This window comes from Brachycentrus maculatus, unplaced genomic scaffold (assembly GCF_059751285.1).
Source record: "Brachycentrus maculatus isolate JH-2025_06_01 unplaced genomic scaffold, ASM5975128v1 h1tg000212l, whole genome shotgun sequence".
In the NCBI taxonomy this organism is placed as follows: Eukaryota; Metazoa; Arthropoda; class Insecta; order Trichoptera; family Brachycentridae; genus Brachycentrus; species Brachycentrus maculatus.
This window is the reverse complement of record NW_028280963.1, coordinates 384,048-402,025: the sequence shown is the minus strand read 5'-3', so window position 1 is coordinate 402,025 and position 17,978 is coordinate 384,048. Positions and strand designations below refer to the sequence as shown.

The 17,978-nt window shown below is 34.0% G+C and overlaps 3 protein-coding genes across 3 annotated transcripts; 1 reads left to right on the top strand and 2 right to left on the bottom strand.

The window, feature by feature from the left end:
• Positions 1–123: 123 nt before the first annotated feature.
• Positions 124–6,144, bottom strand: LOC148307048 (membrane protein BRI3-like). Its single transcript, XM_088264018.1, has 2 exons — positions 5,990–6,144; positions 124–2,337 (listed from the first exon to the last, which is right to left on the bottom strand). Exons 1-2 carry the CDS (start codon positions 6,051–6,053, stop codon positions 2,033–2,035), a joined length of 369 nt encoding a protein of 122 aa, XP_088120144.1. The 5' UTR covers positions 6,054–6,144; the 3' UTR covers positions 124–2,032.
• Positions 6,145–6,562: 418 nt separating this feature from the next.
• Sec71 (ADP ribosylation factor guanine nucleotide exchange factor Sec71) lies at positions 6,563–14,675 on the top strand. Its single transcript, XM_088263993.1, has 3 exons — positions 6,563–7,160; positions 8,164–13,049; positions 14,156–14,675. Exons 1-3 carry the CDS (start codon positions 7,037–7,039, stop codon positions 14,291–14,293), a joined length of 5,148 nt encoding a protein of 1,715 aa, XP_088120119.1. The 5' UTR covers positions 6,563–7,036; the 3' UTR covers positions 14,294–14,675.
• On the bottom strand, positions 14,595–17,127 carry Arpc1 (Actin-related protein 2/3 complex, subunit 1A). The gene is made up of 3 exons (XM_088263994.1): positions 16,979–17,127; positions 16,683–16,774; positions 14,595–15,806 (listed from the first exon to the last, which is right to left on the bottom strand). Exons 2-3 carry the CDS (start codon positions 16,753–16,755, stop codon positions 14,743–14,745), a joined length of 1,137 nt encoding a protein of 378 aa, XP_088120120.1. The 5' UTR covers positions 16,756–16,774; positions 16,979–17,127; the 3' UTR covers positions 14,595–14,742.
• Positions 17,128–17,978: the final 851 nt, after the last annotated feature.

Genomic DNA, 17,978 nt, shown 5'->3' with positions numbered 1-17,978 from the left:
AGGCGGGAGTTAATGCCATGTAAGGTTCCAGACATTAACCCCTTACAGCGTAAAAAATATTTTAATTAAAACATCTTTTTAATGGCGTGTGACAAAATGTTTCGGTCATAATAAAATAGGCTATAAGGTAGAAAATATTTATTTTATCACAGTAAATACATTCTGTTGTAATATAATTATATATGAAATGTGTTCTATACTATAAAAGGATAAATACCGAACCAAAATATATATATTTAAATATTTAACATGGATAACAAACAGTGAAGATCTCGGATAACAAGTGTTTAAGGCTGTGATCGAAGTGAGATATATTTAGATCCATTACAATACCAAAATATTGGTGACTAATATTTTTATTTATTTCCCATATTTGACCAAAGACTAGAATAAACAATAAAACTTTTAAAGTGATTGTCTATTTAAAATAAATGATATTTATGACAAAAAATTAATCACAAAACAATGATTTCATGCTACAATGTACACCAAGAATATATTATAATTTAGTTTACGGATTTTTTATATAACCCAAAACACCAACAATAAAAAATATATATTTTTACCTGATTATCTAAGGAGATATAATGAAGTAAGTAGTATAAATCATAAGCGCACACATTTGCCTTTAAGAAGAATAAAAATAAAATTAACATACATTTTTCTTTTTTAATTGAAATGTATAAAAAATCTAATTTTATAAAAATACAGAATATATTTTTTATTACGAAGCACCCCGTTCAACAAATTCTACCACTTTTTACACAGTTTTCAGTATACAATTCTTCAATTAAAAAAATTAAAGAGAAAAATGCAATGCATTGTATTTTTACCAAACCATTTTATTTGACATATTATCATAACATTTCATATGCACAGTCACAATTCTCAAATTGTTAGCAATTTTATGTTTTGTACCTCCTCCTTGCTTTGTCACTCTTCGTGCGATTTTTATCAAAATGATCGTCATGAAAATATTTTGTTTTTCAAATCTCTTTAAATCCATTCAGCTTAAACCATAAGAAATTCACAAGAGCTACCTTTACACATCTTGATCATATAATTTGTTTTACAATCCATTCACGGGAAAAATCCTGTGATAAATGGCAGGCTTGGTGCATACAACTTTTAAAAATATATGTTCGATGTTCTTCATCACAGCATAAGCTGTATGCTTTTCCGAGTCTGGCTAATGCCTTTAGACACTGAATCATGTAAAGGTAGTTATTGATACTATTTAAGATAATTAGTTAATATTATGTGTTGCTAAGTTAATTATTAATGAACGAACATTATCTAGAATTTAAATCATCAATAATAACAGTATAGTGTGAAAAAATTGTCTATAAAAAAGAATATTACATGTATGTATTTGAGTCATAAGTCAACAGTTTAAAAAATCTGTACTCATTAGTTTTGTTATATCTCGGTTATTTGTGGAATCATAAACATTATAAACATTAATGAATTGGCGATAAAACTTTAAAAAAAACTTCATATAGTTTCAAAATAATGTATACCAACTATTCTACAAAAATTTTGATTGCCTATTTAAAACATTATGGTTATGTTTTCTCTTGACATTTTCATAAGTACTTGTAATTTGTTTGATGTAATATGTATAGGTGGATGTGAAGTAATCCAAAATGTCAAATGTTTAGGAAATACAACTTAGTAGTTTTTAAGAATTTTTTTAACACTGAAAAAAAATATTGATGTACCTAAATATGTTATGCAATTTTTAAAATATAATTGATACAAACATGCAAAGCATGTTCTGAGCAGCAATTAAAACATCTCTATATTTGAGATTATGTTACAAATGATATTCAAATGAAGATCGAGATGAATTACTGACAATATTCAAATGAAGTAAATTTGATATCAAAAAGTAAACAAAAGAATAACCTAGGAGATTATCATAGATAGTTAAAATTAATCGTGGATAGACACACCGTGACAGGCTCTTATTACTAAGCTTAATATGATTATTGTGTACACAGGGTAAAAAAAAATTATAACATCTTTCTTATTAGGCGAAGTAGGCTCCACAATTGGAACAGCGTCGATTTTTCAGGGCAAAGCAGCATAGGATTCCAATGGGGAAGAACAGAATGGCGCAAAGCAGTCCTAGACATGTGAAGTCATCTTCCAGTATACCGACCCTGCATGCGGGGCAAGCTCCAACGGCCACAATCGGCGGAGTGATGATAATGTGAGTCTGTGTGGCTCCGTACGAAGGTACGTAGCCCGTTGGGGGCACCGTGAAATTGGTTTGGTAACCCGGGGGCTGCTGTTGGTATGGCGGAGGTGCCCCGCTGAATGTTTGATGTACTCCTGCAAAATCAATCAAATTATTATTGAGGATTTTTAAAATCCTTATTAGCATATGAATAAATAAAAAAAACTTAAGGTAATTGGTACAAAAGTTCTTATTAAAATCTATGAAGAAAAAAGGGAGATGATAGAATGTTTAAAACCACCGTTATTTCAAATGATGTGAAAACATTGCAATGGTGCGACGTGTGATGTCATTGCGTGTTTAAAAAATTACATATTCTCCATCATGAGCCATGCGGTCTATGGCAGCAAGTCGTGATAAGCCAGTGTCCGCTACAGGAAGAAAAGGTTTAATACTATTAACTTTTATAAATACAAAGATATTTTTTTTAAATCCCTTCATACGTTGAGTATGTTAAATACGATATTCTTCTCGAGTGGTATTACCCCATTTCTGCACTTTTAATCTAAAAAAAATTCCATTTCACTGTCTTAAAAGTAAGAAAAATTAATTCGGGAGTTCTGGTAACAATTACGGCAATGTCCAAATGTTACTTTATCACAAGTTCATTGAAAATTTTAAATGGGTCCAATACAAATTTACAGGTGAATATTTTTCATTAGGTTATTTTTATTGGGTGCAATATGTGTGCTTGTTTACACTATGATACTATGTTAAATACATGTCTTATGTTAGTACAGTAAACAATGAACCATATTTACAAACTGCTAATAATATATCTGTAAAACTGCATTTGTTTAAGTAACAAATATAGAACATTGATAAAGTAATTGTAATTATTAAATGGATTACAAATTAGGATATTTGAAACGCTTATAAAAATTAATCAAAATCATTACTTTGTTAAAATAATTTGTAAATAAAAAAGTTTTATTAAGTTAGCAAATGGATAAATATAAAAAAGTGGAAGTTTTAAGTAAGGGAAGGGTAATTAATTATGAGCATTTCAATGTTATAGAATTTAGTCCATAAACCCTGATGATGACAAGGTTGTTGTCGAAACCGGTTGGATAAAGTATACCAATAAAAAAGTGGTTAAAACAAAGTAGTTTAATTTTATACAGTTAATTTTATTAAAGTTTTTAAAATGTGCCACAAAGTATCTGCGAAAAACATTCAAGAAATAAAAAACAATATTTGGTACTATTTTTATTAAAATCTGTACAAAAATAGATAGAGATATACCTGATGAAACTTATTTCGGCTAATATACTGAAATCGTAGTCATAAGTACGCTTCTCACCATTAGACTCGTGTATTTAGTGACTTATAATAGCAAATTATAGTCCTTATATTGAACTGTTCTCGTGAGTTTGTGGATCCTATTCTCTTAGTACATATTTCGTACTGGTAGTTGGAACTAACGGGAGTGAGAACTTTAATGCACCAGTTTTAACTGCATTGATAGAAAATACTTCATCATACCTCTTTTTGGCAAAGCTGTTGTTTATAGATATATATTTGAAATACAAACATAAAAATAAAAAATGTATTTAGCTACTCGAAGTTTTTAATTATAAATGCCTGGTTGTTACTCATTTTATCTTATCTCACAGCTATCAGACCACAAGTATTTGAGATAATAAAATAAATAGGTTGATAGGTCAAACGTACATTTAAAAAATATATAGAAATGTGTGTAAATGATAACTAAAACACATTTCGCTCACTCCTTTCAAGAACGTCATAAATCAAAATTCGTCAATTTTCAGTTGTGTATGTTTTCGGAATGCCCAGAAAATGTACTATATCCCAGCAAAAGAGGCATATTTTTGACTTAATATTTACCCTTTACAGGGCAGAAAGTGTTGTTTTTGCATTTTGAAGAAAAGTTAGTGTTTAATAATTTTTTTAAATACATAAACTAAATATTTTTCAGATTGAGAAAAAACCTTCAGGTTTTACTTAAAAAGATCTGTTGCACAGCGAAAAGTTTAATAAGTGGCTTGATAATTATTGTTAATACATTGTATTACGTATAAAATATTTTTAAACTTTAAAAACGTTCTCCTGAAAAACCAAGTTTTTTGATTTATGACGTTCTTGAAAGGAGTGAGCGATTTGTATTTTTATATGAAATAAAAAAATCAAGAAATAAGATTGCTTTAGGATTTGAATACATAATTAAACTAGTAAAAAAATTAATAAGTTCACTAGGGGTGAACCAGGTAAAAAGAGATCTGTGTCTAATAATTTTTAGAGAAATATTTTAAAGCATGTATTATATTTTATTTAAAGTAATACAAATAATTTTAATATTGCGATAAACAGGTTTTATTTGTACTAACTTAGATGTGTTGTAACAGTGTTTTGTTTTTACTAGATAATGTAGGAATAAGTAATCTGATACCGGCTTGAAATGTGATATGCACACTACTACATGGAAAATGTATGCATTCCACTGTTAACATAAGTATACATATAAGTGGGTACATTATGTGCAAAGCTTTAGTAACCATGTAAAATGTACTCATATTCTTTGGTGCTATGATCTAAAAGCTATGAAATTTTTATTCATGCATACAACATCAAAATTTCAAATATTGTTTTTCCTTTTATAGGATTAAAATTACAAATACAGTGAAACCTCTATCTATCGTTTTTAAAGGGACCTATTAAAATAAACTATGAATGCGGGATTAAGAGGTCAATACGCAAATAGATACAACCGAGTAAAGATACCGTCCTCCCAATCTGCATAGCCATTCATAGGCTAAAATTCTAAGAAGAATACATGTTTCAGATGCAAATGTATTTATTTAAAAAAAATACAAACCTGAATAGAATTTTAAAAAATACTTTTGATTTTAAACTGTTTTATTTTCGTAAGTCAATAGTATATTTTCGGCTTTGCAAATTGTATTTTTTCAGCATCGGTTGTTGAATGTGTGTTGTAGAAAGTTTTCTTTCAAAGAGTGTGCACGCTTCTGGAAATGCAGGTACAGGCAGCGGCTCCTTTTCATCAATATCGATCTGCTATCGGTTACAAAAGCTTTCAATAGTTTCTATTCCATAAGTTGCCATTGAATGTAAGAAAATTGTAAAGAATGTAAAAAAACAGACAAAATGTATCAAATATGCAGCTTAATTCGAACGATAAATGCGGTAAATGGTGATACAGAAACGATCGATGCGGTTTAGTTTAGTATGAAATTAATTCGGGATAGAAGAAATAAACGACACATCCGGGAAAACGATTATTCGAGGAATGATAAATAGAGGTTTCACAGTACCAAACATCCTATGTCATATAGGCATATTAAACGGGATGTATAATATCTGATAATTATTTATATTCTGAAAAAAGTGATGCTTTAGCAAATCACAAGCATTTTGGAGTGAAGCGTAATATTGCTTGATGGTTCATCTGAATAGGTTACTAGTTAATTGCGATAGTTTATTGCAATATTTTAGTAAAAAAAATCAATTTAAACAGACCCGAGGTAATAATAAAGCTCAAGAAGATTCTTATACACAATAATTGATTAACGTATATTTCATTGCATATGATATATGTATATTTATCGCTGTAAAAGGGAGAAAAAAAACAGCAATTTTACAATCAAATTTTACAAAACAGCAATCACAGGAAACACGTGATTCAAAATATGAACGGCGAAATATATTGAACAATAAAAGTATTGAAAGTACTCCAAGAAACCTATCATATGCATCGTATGTTCTTACCAGGGATTCCTTGATTTTCCGAATATGGAGGTGGATTGGGAGGAGGCGCTGAACTCTTATCCATCTTTTGTAAATCCGGTGTTAATCAGATTAGACAATTAGAAATTATACAATAAATGAAAACACATCAGCTGTATAATATTATGACAAATAATGCCATAAACAACAACATGGGCCGCCAACCTTCATATCTTCCAAAACCTTCCAAATGTAATTTATAGTTACGGGGTAAGTTGTATGAATGTAAGTAAAAAAAATATATATTAAAAATACAAATTTCAATTGTATTTTTTATTTATTAAGAAATATTTAATCACAGCTTTTGAAAACAAATGATAAATTATTTAAAATTCAAGTTTTCTTATCAGATTTACGAGTAAAATCTACTGGACATGATTTTTTACATTTGAATATTTATTATTTTTATTTATTACAAATTTCAACAAATGATAATCTTATCCCATTACGATAATTAAAAAAATCAATTTTTCTTTTTTTTTAAAATGATTATTGGTAGGTAGATACCATATTAATATTTTTTGTCCATAAAATGTGACACGTCACATGTCATACATATATTTGTTGGCAACTATGTTATGAAGGAGTTGCAGTCCGAGAAGCCTTTAAAATGCTTTTGAATTTTCCAAATAATATTGAAACTACCCAATTTACCGAATCAAACGTTAACGTTTTACGGTTATTTAAATAAATGCCGTGTTTATAACAGCAAGTGCGTCTGGTATTTTGACATTTAATAGTCCTTAAAGTGGTCACATTGCAAAGTGAAGTACGATTTGAATCGTATTAAGTTGCTGAGGTGTGGGTGCGAGTTATTTTGTCAGATTTACAATATTGACATTAATATAAACTATTAATATTTCGTTAATTGAATCAATTACAAGAATCTAGTGTGCTTATTATTAATATATAGAAAAAATCACATATTTTCATCGGCACGTCAACGTCATGAATGACAGTTCACCGCCGACAAAACACCTCTCTATTTACCTTGCAGGAATGTATAAATTAAGATTTTAATAATTTAAAATGCAAACCAACCTAAAAACGAAAGAAATGTTTATCGTCAGGGCGCTGGAGAAAATATTGGGCGATAAAGACATCAAGCGATCACACCATTCTCAACTCAAGAAGGCCTGTGAGGTGGCATTGGGTAATGTACACTTTACTTGTCGTTTTGCAAATGTCACAGACTGTTCACCCTTCTGTAATTATTACGTATTATTTATTACGCTTAATTTGGGTCGGTTGTCGTTAACCCATCGTTCATTTTGGACGAATGTCATTCCGACATGTCAACCATATCATGTTGGGATAATTTATTTTTCAAATATTTATTCTACTCATTTTTAGTTATCTAAAACTTACCACAGAATATCATCGTTTATTTTCTAAAATACATAACACGGATAATATTATTTTATACTGTTGAAGTATGTTTGCTCGTATTGAACGACCCTTGTGTGAAAGGTCTTGTTAATTTTTTGAAACCATATTTAATATTATAAGGAATTATAAACACCCAGGTTTGTACATACCGTAATATTGAAATTTCCGATTACCGAGTTTCTTGTTACATTTTTTATGGGTTATTGTGATAATATGTATATTGAATATAAAAATATGGTGCAGTGTCCTTGGAATTAATTTTATTGCTTTGTTGTCAGTTTACAATATTGGAAATTCAAATCCTACTCTTATGTTACCAGAGTAGGACTAAGCTTTCGAAATATTATTTTAGGCATGCATCCACATTTTGTATACCTAATGTAATTAAATGAAAGCACAAAGTGTTTGCAGAGACTAGCTAACCAGTTTCACTAGAGGTAGTGTAGACAACGGTCATAAGAATAGTTTTGTATACTTCTTCCACATCCGTGTGTATTCTTATACAGAATATGTTTTCATTTATTTCCATAGATAACAGATATTAAAGTGATTTCATTTTTATTAAAGTAAAAAAAATAAGGTCTCATGTTTAAAGTATTTTAGCAAATTATTATTACAAGCCAATTCCTTTTGTATTCTCAAATGAAAATGTCTGGCCATCTTATATAAATTGGAGGAAAATGGTACATTCAATGATCAGTCTATATGCTTAAGGCACTACATAATTATTTGCTATTTTTGCTGACTTATATTTTTTATTGTTGCAGATGATATTAAGAATGAATTGAAAGATGGAGGTCAACCAGAAGACGCAGAAAGTCGACCATCGGGAACTTTACCTCTCCCAAAAAATGATGAAGCAAATATTATCACAGCTGAAAAGTACTTTTTGCCATTTGAACTGGCATGTCAAAGTAAAGCCTCCAGAATCGTAGTGACTGCCTTGGACTGTTTACAGAAGCTTATCGCTTATGGACACCTCACGGGAAACATACCGGATTCCACAACACCCGGAAAATTACTCATCGACAGAATTGTGGAGTCGATATGTGGATGTTTTTCGGGACCTCAAACTGACGAAGGTGTACAGCTACAGATTATCAAGGCCCTTCTGACTGTCGTTACCAGCCAACATGTAGAAGTCCACGAAGGCACTGTTCTGCTTGCTGTCAGGACGTGCTACAATATTTACCTTGCCAGTAGGAACTTGATTAATCAAACGACTGCTCGTGCTACTCTCACCCAAATGTTAAATGTCATTTTTACCAAAATGGAAAATCAAGCTATCGAGGCGGAGGTTCAAGCGATCAACGATACTAAAATAAAAGCGGAAGAAAAGACTTTCGAAGAACCTAAACCCGACCAAGCTATAGATGATGTACCATTTAATCAAGTAATGGAATCGACTCAGGAAAGGAAAAAATCTGCAGAAATCATCGCTCGAGAGATAGTAGATTCAGTTGTTGAATGTTCTCTCAACCAAATATTGGGTGAAAATAGTCAATGTAATAATGAAGTCCCCGTAGAGGCGAATGATAACATCAGTATTGTAAGTGTTGAGCAGAATAATGGTGACCAACCTATTCCTAGGATACCGTCCCAGGAAAGTGTTGAAACTCACTCTGAAAATGACAATTCTGTTACTGCTAAATTTACCCATGTTCTTCAAAAAGATGCTTTTCTAGTCTTTAGAGCTCTCTGCAAACTTTCCATGAAACCACTACCTGATGGTACTCCAGATCCAAAATCACACGAATTGAGATCGAAAATTCTTTCTCTTCACTTGTTACTGTCAATATTACAGAATGCGGGTCCCGTGTTCAGAGGAAATGAAATGTTTATAACTGCCATTAAGCAATATCTTTGCGTAGCTCTGTCAAAGAACGGTGTAAGTTCTGTTCCTGAAGTTTTTGAATTATCTCTGGCCATATTTTTGGCATTATTATCGAACTTTAAAATGCACTTGAAAATGCAAATAGAAGTATTCTTCAAAGAGATATTTATGAACATTTTGGAAACTTCCAGTTCAACTTTTGAGCATAAGTGGATGGTCATCCAAGCCTTGACCAGAATATGCGGAGATGCTCAAAGCGTTGTAGATATTTACGTTAATTACGATTGTGACCTTTCGGCCGCTAACTTGTTTCAAAGACTGGTTAATGATTTGTCTAAAATAGCGCAAGGAAGACAAGCCTTAGAACTTGGAGCTACACCGAACCAAGAAAAATCCATGAGGATCAGAGGACTGGAATGTTTAGTCTCTATTTTGAAGTGTATGGTGGAATGGAGCAAAGATTTATATGTCAATCCAAATTCTCAAACAACTTTAGGGGAAAGAATTATAAAAGAAGAAAATGATCAGCAAAGCCTGAAATCACATGGAGGGTCGAGCGTTAGCTTGCATTCCACCAGTTCAAGTCTCGTGGGTAATAGAGAAGCACTAGACTCTCCCGAACAGTTTGAGGTATTGAAACAACAGAAGGAAGTTTGGGAGGCGGGAATAGACATGTTCAACAGAAAACCTAGAAAAGGTATCGCTTTTCTCCAAGAACAAGGGCTTTTAGGTACAACTGTTAAGGAAATCGCTGACTGGCTGCATACTGATGATCGTTTAGACAAGACATTCATAGGAGAATGTTTGGGTGAAAATGATGATCACAGTAAGGAAGTTATGTACGCATATGTGGATGCCATGAACTTTGTAGATCTCGATATAGTGGCAGCTTTGAGATACTTTTTGGAAGGATTCAGGCTTCCTGGAGAAGCTCAGAAGATAGACAGATTGATGGAGAAGTTTGCCGCTCGATACTGCGAATGCAATCCTAACAATGTTCTATTTACAAGTGCGGATACTGTCTACGTACTAGCATTTTCAGTTATAATGTTAACCACAGATTTGCACTCTCCCCAAGTCAAGAATAAAATGACAAAAGAGCAGTATATTAAGTTGAATAGTGGAATAAGTGACAATAATGACCTTCCCAGGGAGTATCTCTCTCAAATATATGATGAAATAGCTGGTCATGAGATTAAAATGAAATATACAAGTAATAAACCCGGAAAACAAATGATAGCTAATGAAAAGAAAAGAAAATTTATATGGAATATGGAAATGGAGGTTATATCTACCGCAGCAAAAAATTTGATGGAATCCGTGTCACATGTTCAAATGCCATTCACGACTGCAAAACACCTCGAGCATGTTAGGCCAATGTTTAAAATGGCATGGACTCCATTTTTGGCAGCATTTTCTGTAGGTTTACAAGACTGTGATGATCCCGAAATAGCTTCTTTGTGCCTTGATGGAATTCGTTGCGCAGTTCGTATTGCATGCATCTTCCACATGAGTCTGGAGAGAGATGCGTATGTCCAAGCATTGGCTAGGTTTACTCTGCTTACTGCTAACTCTCCTATAACCGAGATGAAAGCGAAGAATATTGATACTATTAAAACATTAATTACGGTGGCACACACGGATGGAAACTATTTGGGTACAAGTTGGCTGGATATTGTCAAGTGTATTTCTCAATTAGAATTGGCGCAGTTAATCGGGACAGGTGTAAGGCCACAGTATTTATCCAGTTCAAATAATAAACCTCAACCCGATCCGTTAAAACTAAATTTGACCGCCTTAGATCCTAGTGTGAAGGAGCATATTGGTGAAACGAGTTCTCAAAGTGTAGTAGTTGCGGTAGATAGAATATTTACTGGTTCTACGAGGTTAGACGGAGATGCCATTGTAGACTTTGTCAGGGCCCTGTGTCAAGTATCTCTCGATGAACTCAGTCATCCTGTTAATCCCAGAATGTTTTCTCTGCAAAAGATAGTTGAGATTTCATACTATAACATGGGAAGAATCAGATTACAGTGGTCACGTATTTGGCAGGTACTGGGAGACCATTTTAATACGGTGGGCTGTAATCCTAATGAAGATATATCATTTTTCGCTGTCGATTCTCTTAGGCAACTGTCCATGAAATTCATTGAGAAGGGGGAATTTGCTAATTTTAGATTCCAGAAAGACTTTTTGAGACCTTTCGAGCATATCATGAAAAAAAATATCTCTCCTACTATAAGGGATATGGTAGTAAGATGTGTCGCTCAGATGGTTAACTCTCAAGCTCACAATATCCGATCTGGCTGGAAAAATATATTCTCCGTATTTCACCTTGCAGCTGGTGATCACGACGAAGCTATTGTAGATTTAGCTTTCCAGACTACCGGTAAAATAATTACAGAATTATATGAAAAACAATTTCCAGCTATGATTGATTCCTTTCAAGATGCCGTCAAGTGCCTCTCTGAATTCGCGTGCAACGCAAAATTTCCCGATACTTCGATGGAGGCTATACGGCTGGTGAGAACTTGCGCCTTAAGTGTCAGCATATCCCCACACCTGTTTGCGGAACACGCTGGGATGGAAGCCGAGCTCGGGGCTCCGGAAGATGACAGAGTTTGGGTTCGTGGATGGTTTCCTTTGCTCTTTTCCTTGTCGTGTGTAGTTTCTCGTTGCAAACTAGATGTTCGTACGAGAGGTCTTACAGTATTGTTTGAAATAGTCAAGACTCATGGCGATGCTTTCAAACCCCACTGGTGGAGAGATTTATTCAATATTTTATTCAGAATATTTGATAATATGAAGCTTCCTGAACACCAACTAGAAAAGAACGAATGGATGACCACCACATGCAATCATGCCCTCTATGCGATTGTGGATGTTTTTACTCAATATTTTGACGTCTTAGGATCCTTGTTATTGGAACAACTCTATGCCCAGTTACATTGGTGCGTACAGCAAGATAATGAGCAGCTCGCACGTTCCGGCACTAACTGCCTGGAGAACCTCGTTATTTCTAACGGTTCTAAGTTTGAAGAAGATACTTGGGATAAGACCTGTCAGTGTATGCTGGATATATTTAATAGCACCATTCCGAACACTCTGCTTACCTGGAAACCCGAGCCAAACCCCAAAGGTTTAACCCAGACCTATGGGGAAAATGGCGATATTCCGTCTATGAAACAAGGTATTCTAAAAAGACCAAATAATCAGTCGTCGAATACTGTATTCAATGACGACTTGAAGACTGGAAATGGATTATTTAATGGACTCTTAATAAAGTGTGTAGTACAGTTAGAATTGATACAGACAATTGACAATATTGTGTTCTTCCCGGCTACATCGAGGAAAGAAGATGCGGAGACGCTAGCAGCGGCGGCCGCCGACATGGCCGGTGGAGCGGGAGCAACTGCCGAGTGCCAGAGGGAAGAGCAAGGCATGTATCGCCTTCTCAGCTCTCCGCACCTCTTTCAGCTCACCGACTGCCTCTTGCAAAGTCACCGATTTGCCAAAGCCTTTAATTCTAACAATGAGCAACGCAATGTTTTGTGGAAAGCTAACTTCAAAGGTTCAGTCAAACCGAATCTCCTAAAGCAAGAAGCCCAATCCCTCGCTTGCGTCCTTAGGATCCTATTCAAAATGTACAGTGACGAATCCAGGAGGACGGATTGGCCTCGAATCGAGCAGAGACTGATAAGTGTTAGTAAAGAAGCCTTGGAGTATTTCATAAGCCTCAGCAGCGAAGCCCACAGAGATTCCTGGACTTCTCTGTTATTATTGGTTCTGATGAGAATTCTCAAGATGCCGGATGACAGGGTGGGTATTCAATACTATTTTGTAACACTTACCAAAAGGTAAAATATTGTTAGGTTATAGCTCCGCTATGGTTTTATTTTTTTTAAAGATAAGTTCAACCATTTCATGGAATTAGGTAAAAAACATTTTACTTTATTTTTGTACTGATTTATATGCGATTTTTAATCCATTTTGTTAGACAATGCACTATAGTTTGTATTACGAATTGAGGTATTAAATGCCACTGTGTTGTTTTCTTTATATATAAAATTGCGGGATTGGAGGTTCTATATTTGTCGCTCTAATGAGCTCTGCAGATGCGAAAAATTGGTTCAAGAAGAAAGAACGTTGATATTTATTATAGAAGTGAACATTTGCCAATCAGTTTTTGTTGATAGTTAATAAAAATTATAAAGGTGTATTAAGAAGGATTTTGGGACATGTGGAATGAACAAATAAGGAAAGAATGGGGAAAAAATCTATGAGGCGGATGCAGTTGGAAATACCGAGGAAAGCTTGGCATGACCAAGTACTTTAAATACTTGAAAGTGAGGCAGGTCAGGAGTTGGAATAATTAGCAGGTATATGAAGAGATGCATGAGTGTGGGAAAGGCAAGATGTCCTTTCCTCTTTGCCTACCCCTGTGGCGAAGTAGTGCGGTGGTTAGTTAGTAACATAAGTATTTTTAAAGACTTGTTTACTATTATTTTTTGACATCTCATCAAAGATGAAGAAGAATATGGAAGTCTGGGCATTTACGGGGCTTACGACCGTCATAGGCTGGTTTGAGTGATCACTTTACACATGTGTAACATTCACCAATTCTACCCATTATTGACAACCACACTACTCAAATTCTTGGAAGTTCTATATATATGAACCAATTTAGAAACCTTGTTCATGAATCACTAAAACTTCACTAGAGACATCTATTGGTGAGATGTAAAGAAGCTTTTTATTAAGCAGAAACTCTTATATTAGTATGTGAGATCCGAATCCCGGATTATAATCACACACATGAGAAACGCCAGAAAATACCATTTTCATTTTTATTATTAAAATACTATTACTGTAAAATACTTGTTTACTATTAAATAAAAAGTAATAATTGTGTTAATTATTTTCAGTTTGCTGCTCACGTGTCGAGTTACTACTCCCTGCTATGTGAAATAACATGTTTCGACCTGAAACCTGAACTAAGATCCGTTCTTCGCAGAGTGTTCATCAGAATCGGTCCAGTGTTCAAAATAATTCCTTGCACATAGTGTAATATTACATTTTGCCTTGAAAATATTTAGGATATCTTTCTTTTCACATACATCCCGGATTTAGACGCAACATATATAAATTGCCTATGTACTATTTGTGTTGTAATAGATATATCACGAGTGTTGCAGTAGCGATATATATTATACCTTTTAGAAATGTTAAAAAAATTGTTTAAATATATTTATTTACACAGGTGATAAAATTGTATTTATGAGTTATTTTTTATTACTTATGTACAATTAGGTTCCATAATGAAAAAAAGTATTTTACTAATTACCAACAAATTAAAAGATGGTGTAAGTTTAGATACTGATTTATTTAATTAAATTATACATAAGTTTTTAAACATAGATTAAAAATTATATAAAAAAAGAAAAACGTTTTATTTAAAAAAAAGGGTTATTTATAGCTCTGTAAATTAAATGCACGAATACTCGTTAATTTTTTAAACAATTTTCAATCCTTGGATAGAGTTTTCCAAAGTTTTCAAATCCCAAATAACGAGTTGACCATCCAAACCGGAAGTGCTGAATTTAGTGGCGTCAGTTTTAGTTCCTTCATAAAGGCAGAGAGAAGTTATTGCGTTTTGGTGGAAGGAATCCAGATTGGTGTCGTTTGTCTCAATACGCGCCTGGCGATCCAAGGATTGAAACTTCTTCATAGCGGACAGTCCGCCGGCTTCCTTCCGCAGAGTGTTGTCCAGCTTGGCTGAGAACTGAATCTGGCCATCTCTATCCACATAATACAGAAGAGGGATACAGCTGTGGCCGGCAGCTATCAGGGAGTTATTGGTTATCCAAGTACATCCCATGAAAGGTAAATATTCGGTCTTCAGTTTTGTCACGGTGACATTCCTCACTCCGTTAGTGGCATCGGCTACGTTGATGGAACTGTCGTGCCCCACCCAGGCAAATTTGTTACCATCGGCGGAGAACGATACCCCGTGCACCCAACCGCCGCCGGACGGGGTGTTGGGGAACTCGGCCAAGAGCTGCCCCAAAGGAACCTTATCACCCCAAACGCTCGGTTCCGGCTGATCCTCGATGGCCTTGATGTAGGCGGAAAACACCCTCACCTTAAAGTCAGCAGATCCCGCGACTAGAAGAGTGTTGTTAGGATGCCAATCTAGAGTTGTGACGGTAGACCTGATCGGCTTTTTAATGTGCTTAGAAACCCACCAGTTGTTTTCCTTTTCGAAATAACAAACGGAAATAAGTCTCGCACCAGAACCGACAGCAAACTTATTCTCTAGCGGTGACCACTTGACGCAAGTAGCAGCCCGATTAATACGTAGAAGTACTAATGTTGGAGACCATTTTCCATCAGCTCCTTGAGTCCACACGTAGGCATTGCGGTCCACAGCGCAGGTGACAATACGGTTGGTATTGGGAGCCCAATCGATTCCCATCACCCGGAGGTCGTGTTGGCAGAGATTATCAATCAGTTTCCATTCTGCACCGTCCATTTGGTAGATGTAAACTTCATGGTTATTAGGTGATATAGCAATTTCTGAAAAACATTTTTTAAATAATTTTTGTACCGCAGTCTAGTTGTGGTCTGTGGTTTCCACATTTAAATACTATTTGATTACTATATCCTAACACGTGTACTTTACTGTCTGGGCGATGGATACTGCACTACAGTCCAAAACAATGGCTAAATGGCATATCGCTATAGAAAAACTATATCGGCAGGTAAAAATAATCACAAAAAATCATTCTTGTAATAGATCACATTTACTATTTGTTATTGGTTCTGTATGTAGTCGATCCTCTATCATTAATGATCCTGAAATTATCCGGAACATTGGTCTGTATGTTCCCGATAGTTACCTAAGACAGCTTTGCCATATATTGTTTCACATTCCTATATACAGGACCAACCTGCCAATGGTTATGCCTGTAGGAAGAGCTACAGCTATGCTGAACAATATCATGCTAGATATTGATCTGTTCCATGTGTCTGAAGAAGTATTCCGAACCGGGATTCTTCTACATCTTTAGTAATAGTATTCCTGCTATTTTTAGACTTTTGTTAATGTCTACGCCTTAAATTTTAGTTTGTAATGTGTATGTTAACTATCAATAAATAAATTGAATTGAATTGAATAAATTTGCAAATTGAACGGCACGCCATTTGGTATATATAAAGGTGGGGACTGAGCGGAACATCGCTCGCGGCGAGCGTTCGGCTCGCTGTACTGACTATATGAATGTTCGCAAAATGATTTCCGATGGCAGCAAAATTCCATCTCTGCAGTACGGGAAGATCAGTTATTATTTTTAATTTTACATTTGAAAGGCCCTTTATAAGTTTATGAAATCAGAAATATAATTATCAATTTAACAGCATAAATAGAGTCAGCCGGCTATATTTTTTACTTACGGGAGCGATCCTTATTCCAAGCATGGCAAGTAATAGGACTGCAAGAATCACCAAAACTTAGAGGAGTTGCCATTTTATATGCTGGTTACTTTCTGAAAAATAAATAAAGCTTATTTTTGAGAAGACAAATATAAAAGCTGTTTTTTTTGGTCAAATAATCTAATTGTTACAAAGGCGTATTATGAAACAGCGTACTTAAATTACGATAAGGATTTTATGAGTCACAGCAGAAAATCAAATATTTTGCTTTTTTGTTAATTATGCTATAATACGTATGAAATAAATGATATACTCACCAAAGAGAGTAAATTGGGTTTATTTCAAATTCGCGGACTCTGGGCCGTCAACGCGAATGAATGGAAGGATTATTCAAGGAATCTTGATAATATTGACGGGACCCTCCCTCAAATATCCGCTCTTCGGCTTAGCGTGACAATTTTGTGACAGTTAAATTGCGCAGAGGTTGTCAACCTTCACTTGACGTAGGAGATCCATAGACTTTATCATAGACAACAATAATATTTACACTGTACCAAAAGCGTGACATATCTGATTTTGTTTTTTTTTACAAATTTAATTTGCTTCGAGTATACGCAGTAATAATGATAAAAATTAATTATTATTTTGGAGTTATGGAGATTTTAAATTTAAAAAGCTCGTTTTAACCTATTTCTTATTTTTGTGAAAGTTCTATGTAACCTATGATTAAATGTTCAAAATATTATTTTTATTACTTCAAAGGTTACAAAAAAACCACATTATTTTTAAACAAGTTTTTGCTGATTTTTACCGTACGATGTCACACATCTGTCGAAATATTAATAACAAATGGTCACTTCACGATACACACCAAAATAAACAATTAATATGTAGGTTGTTAATTGTTTTTATTATCAATAAAGATAAATATTCGTGTTTTTATAATTTACAAAAATACTTCAATTTCAAACTATTTCTGTGAGCCTAAGTGGATTATTATTAGAAATAGGTATTTAATTGTGGAAGAGTGGTTTCGAACCCAGGAACTCTCACTCAATAGTCCGCGACACTAACCATGGGACCACAATCCGACACTTTGTGTAGGTATCAACATGTATTGCAAAGGAGCATTTCCTTTTGACGCATCGCTTCATCCTTTCAACAACGTCATATTTCAAAAAACTTGATTTTTCAGGATATTTTTAAAAATAAATATCAAGCCACTAATTGAACTTTTTACTGTGCAACAGATCTTTTTAGGTAAAACCTGAATGTTTTTTCTCCATATGAAAAATATTTAGTAATTGAAAATAATAA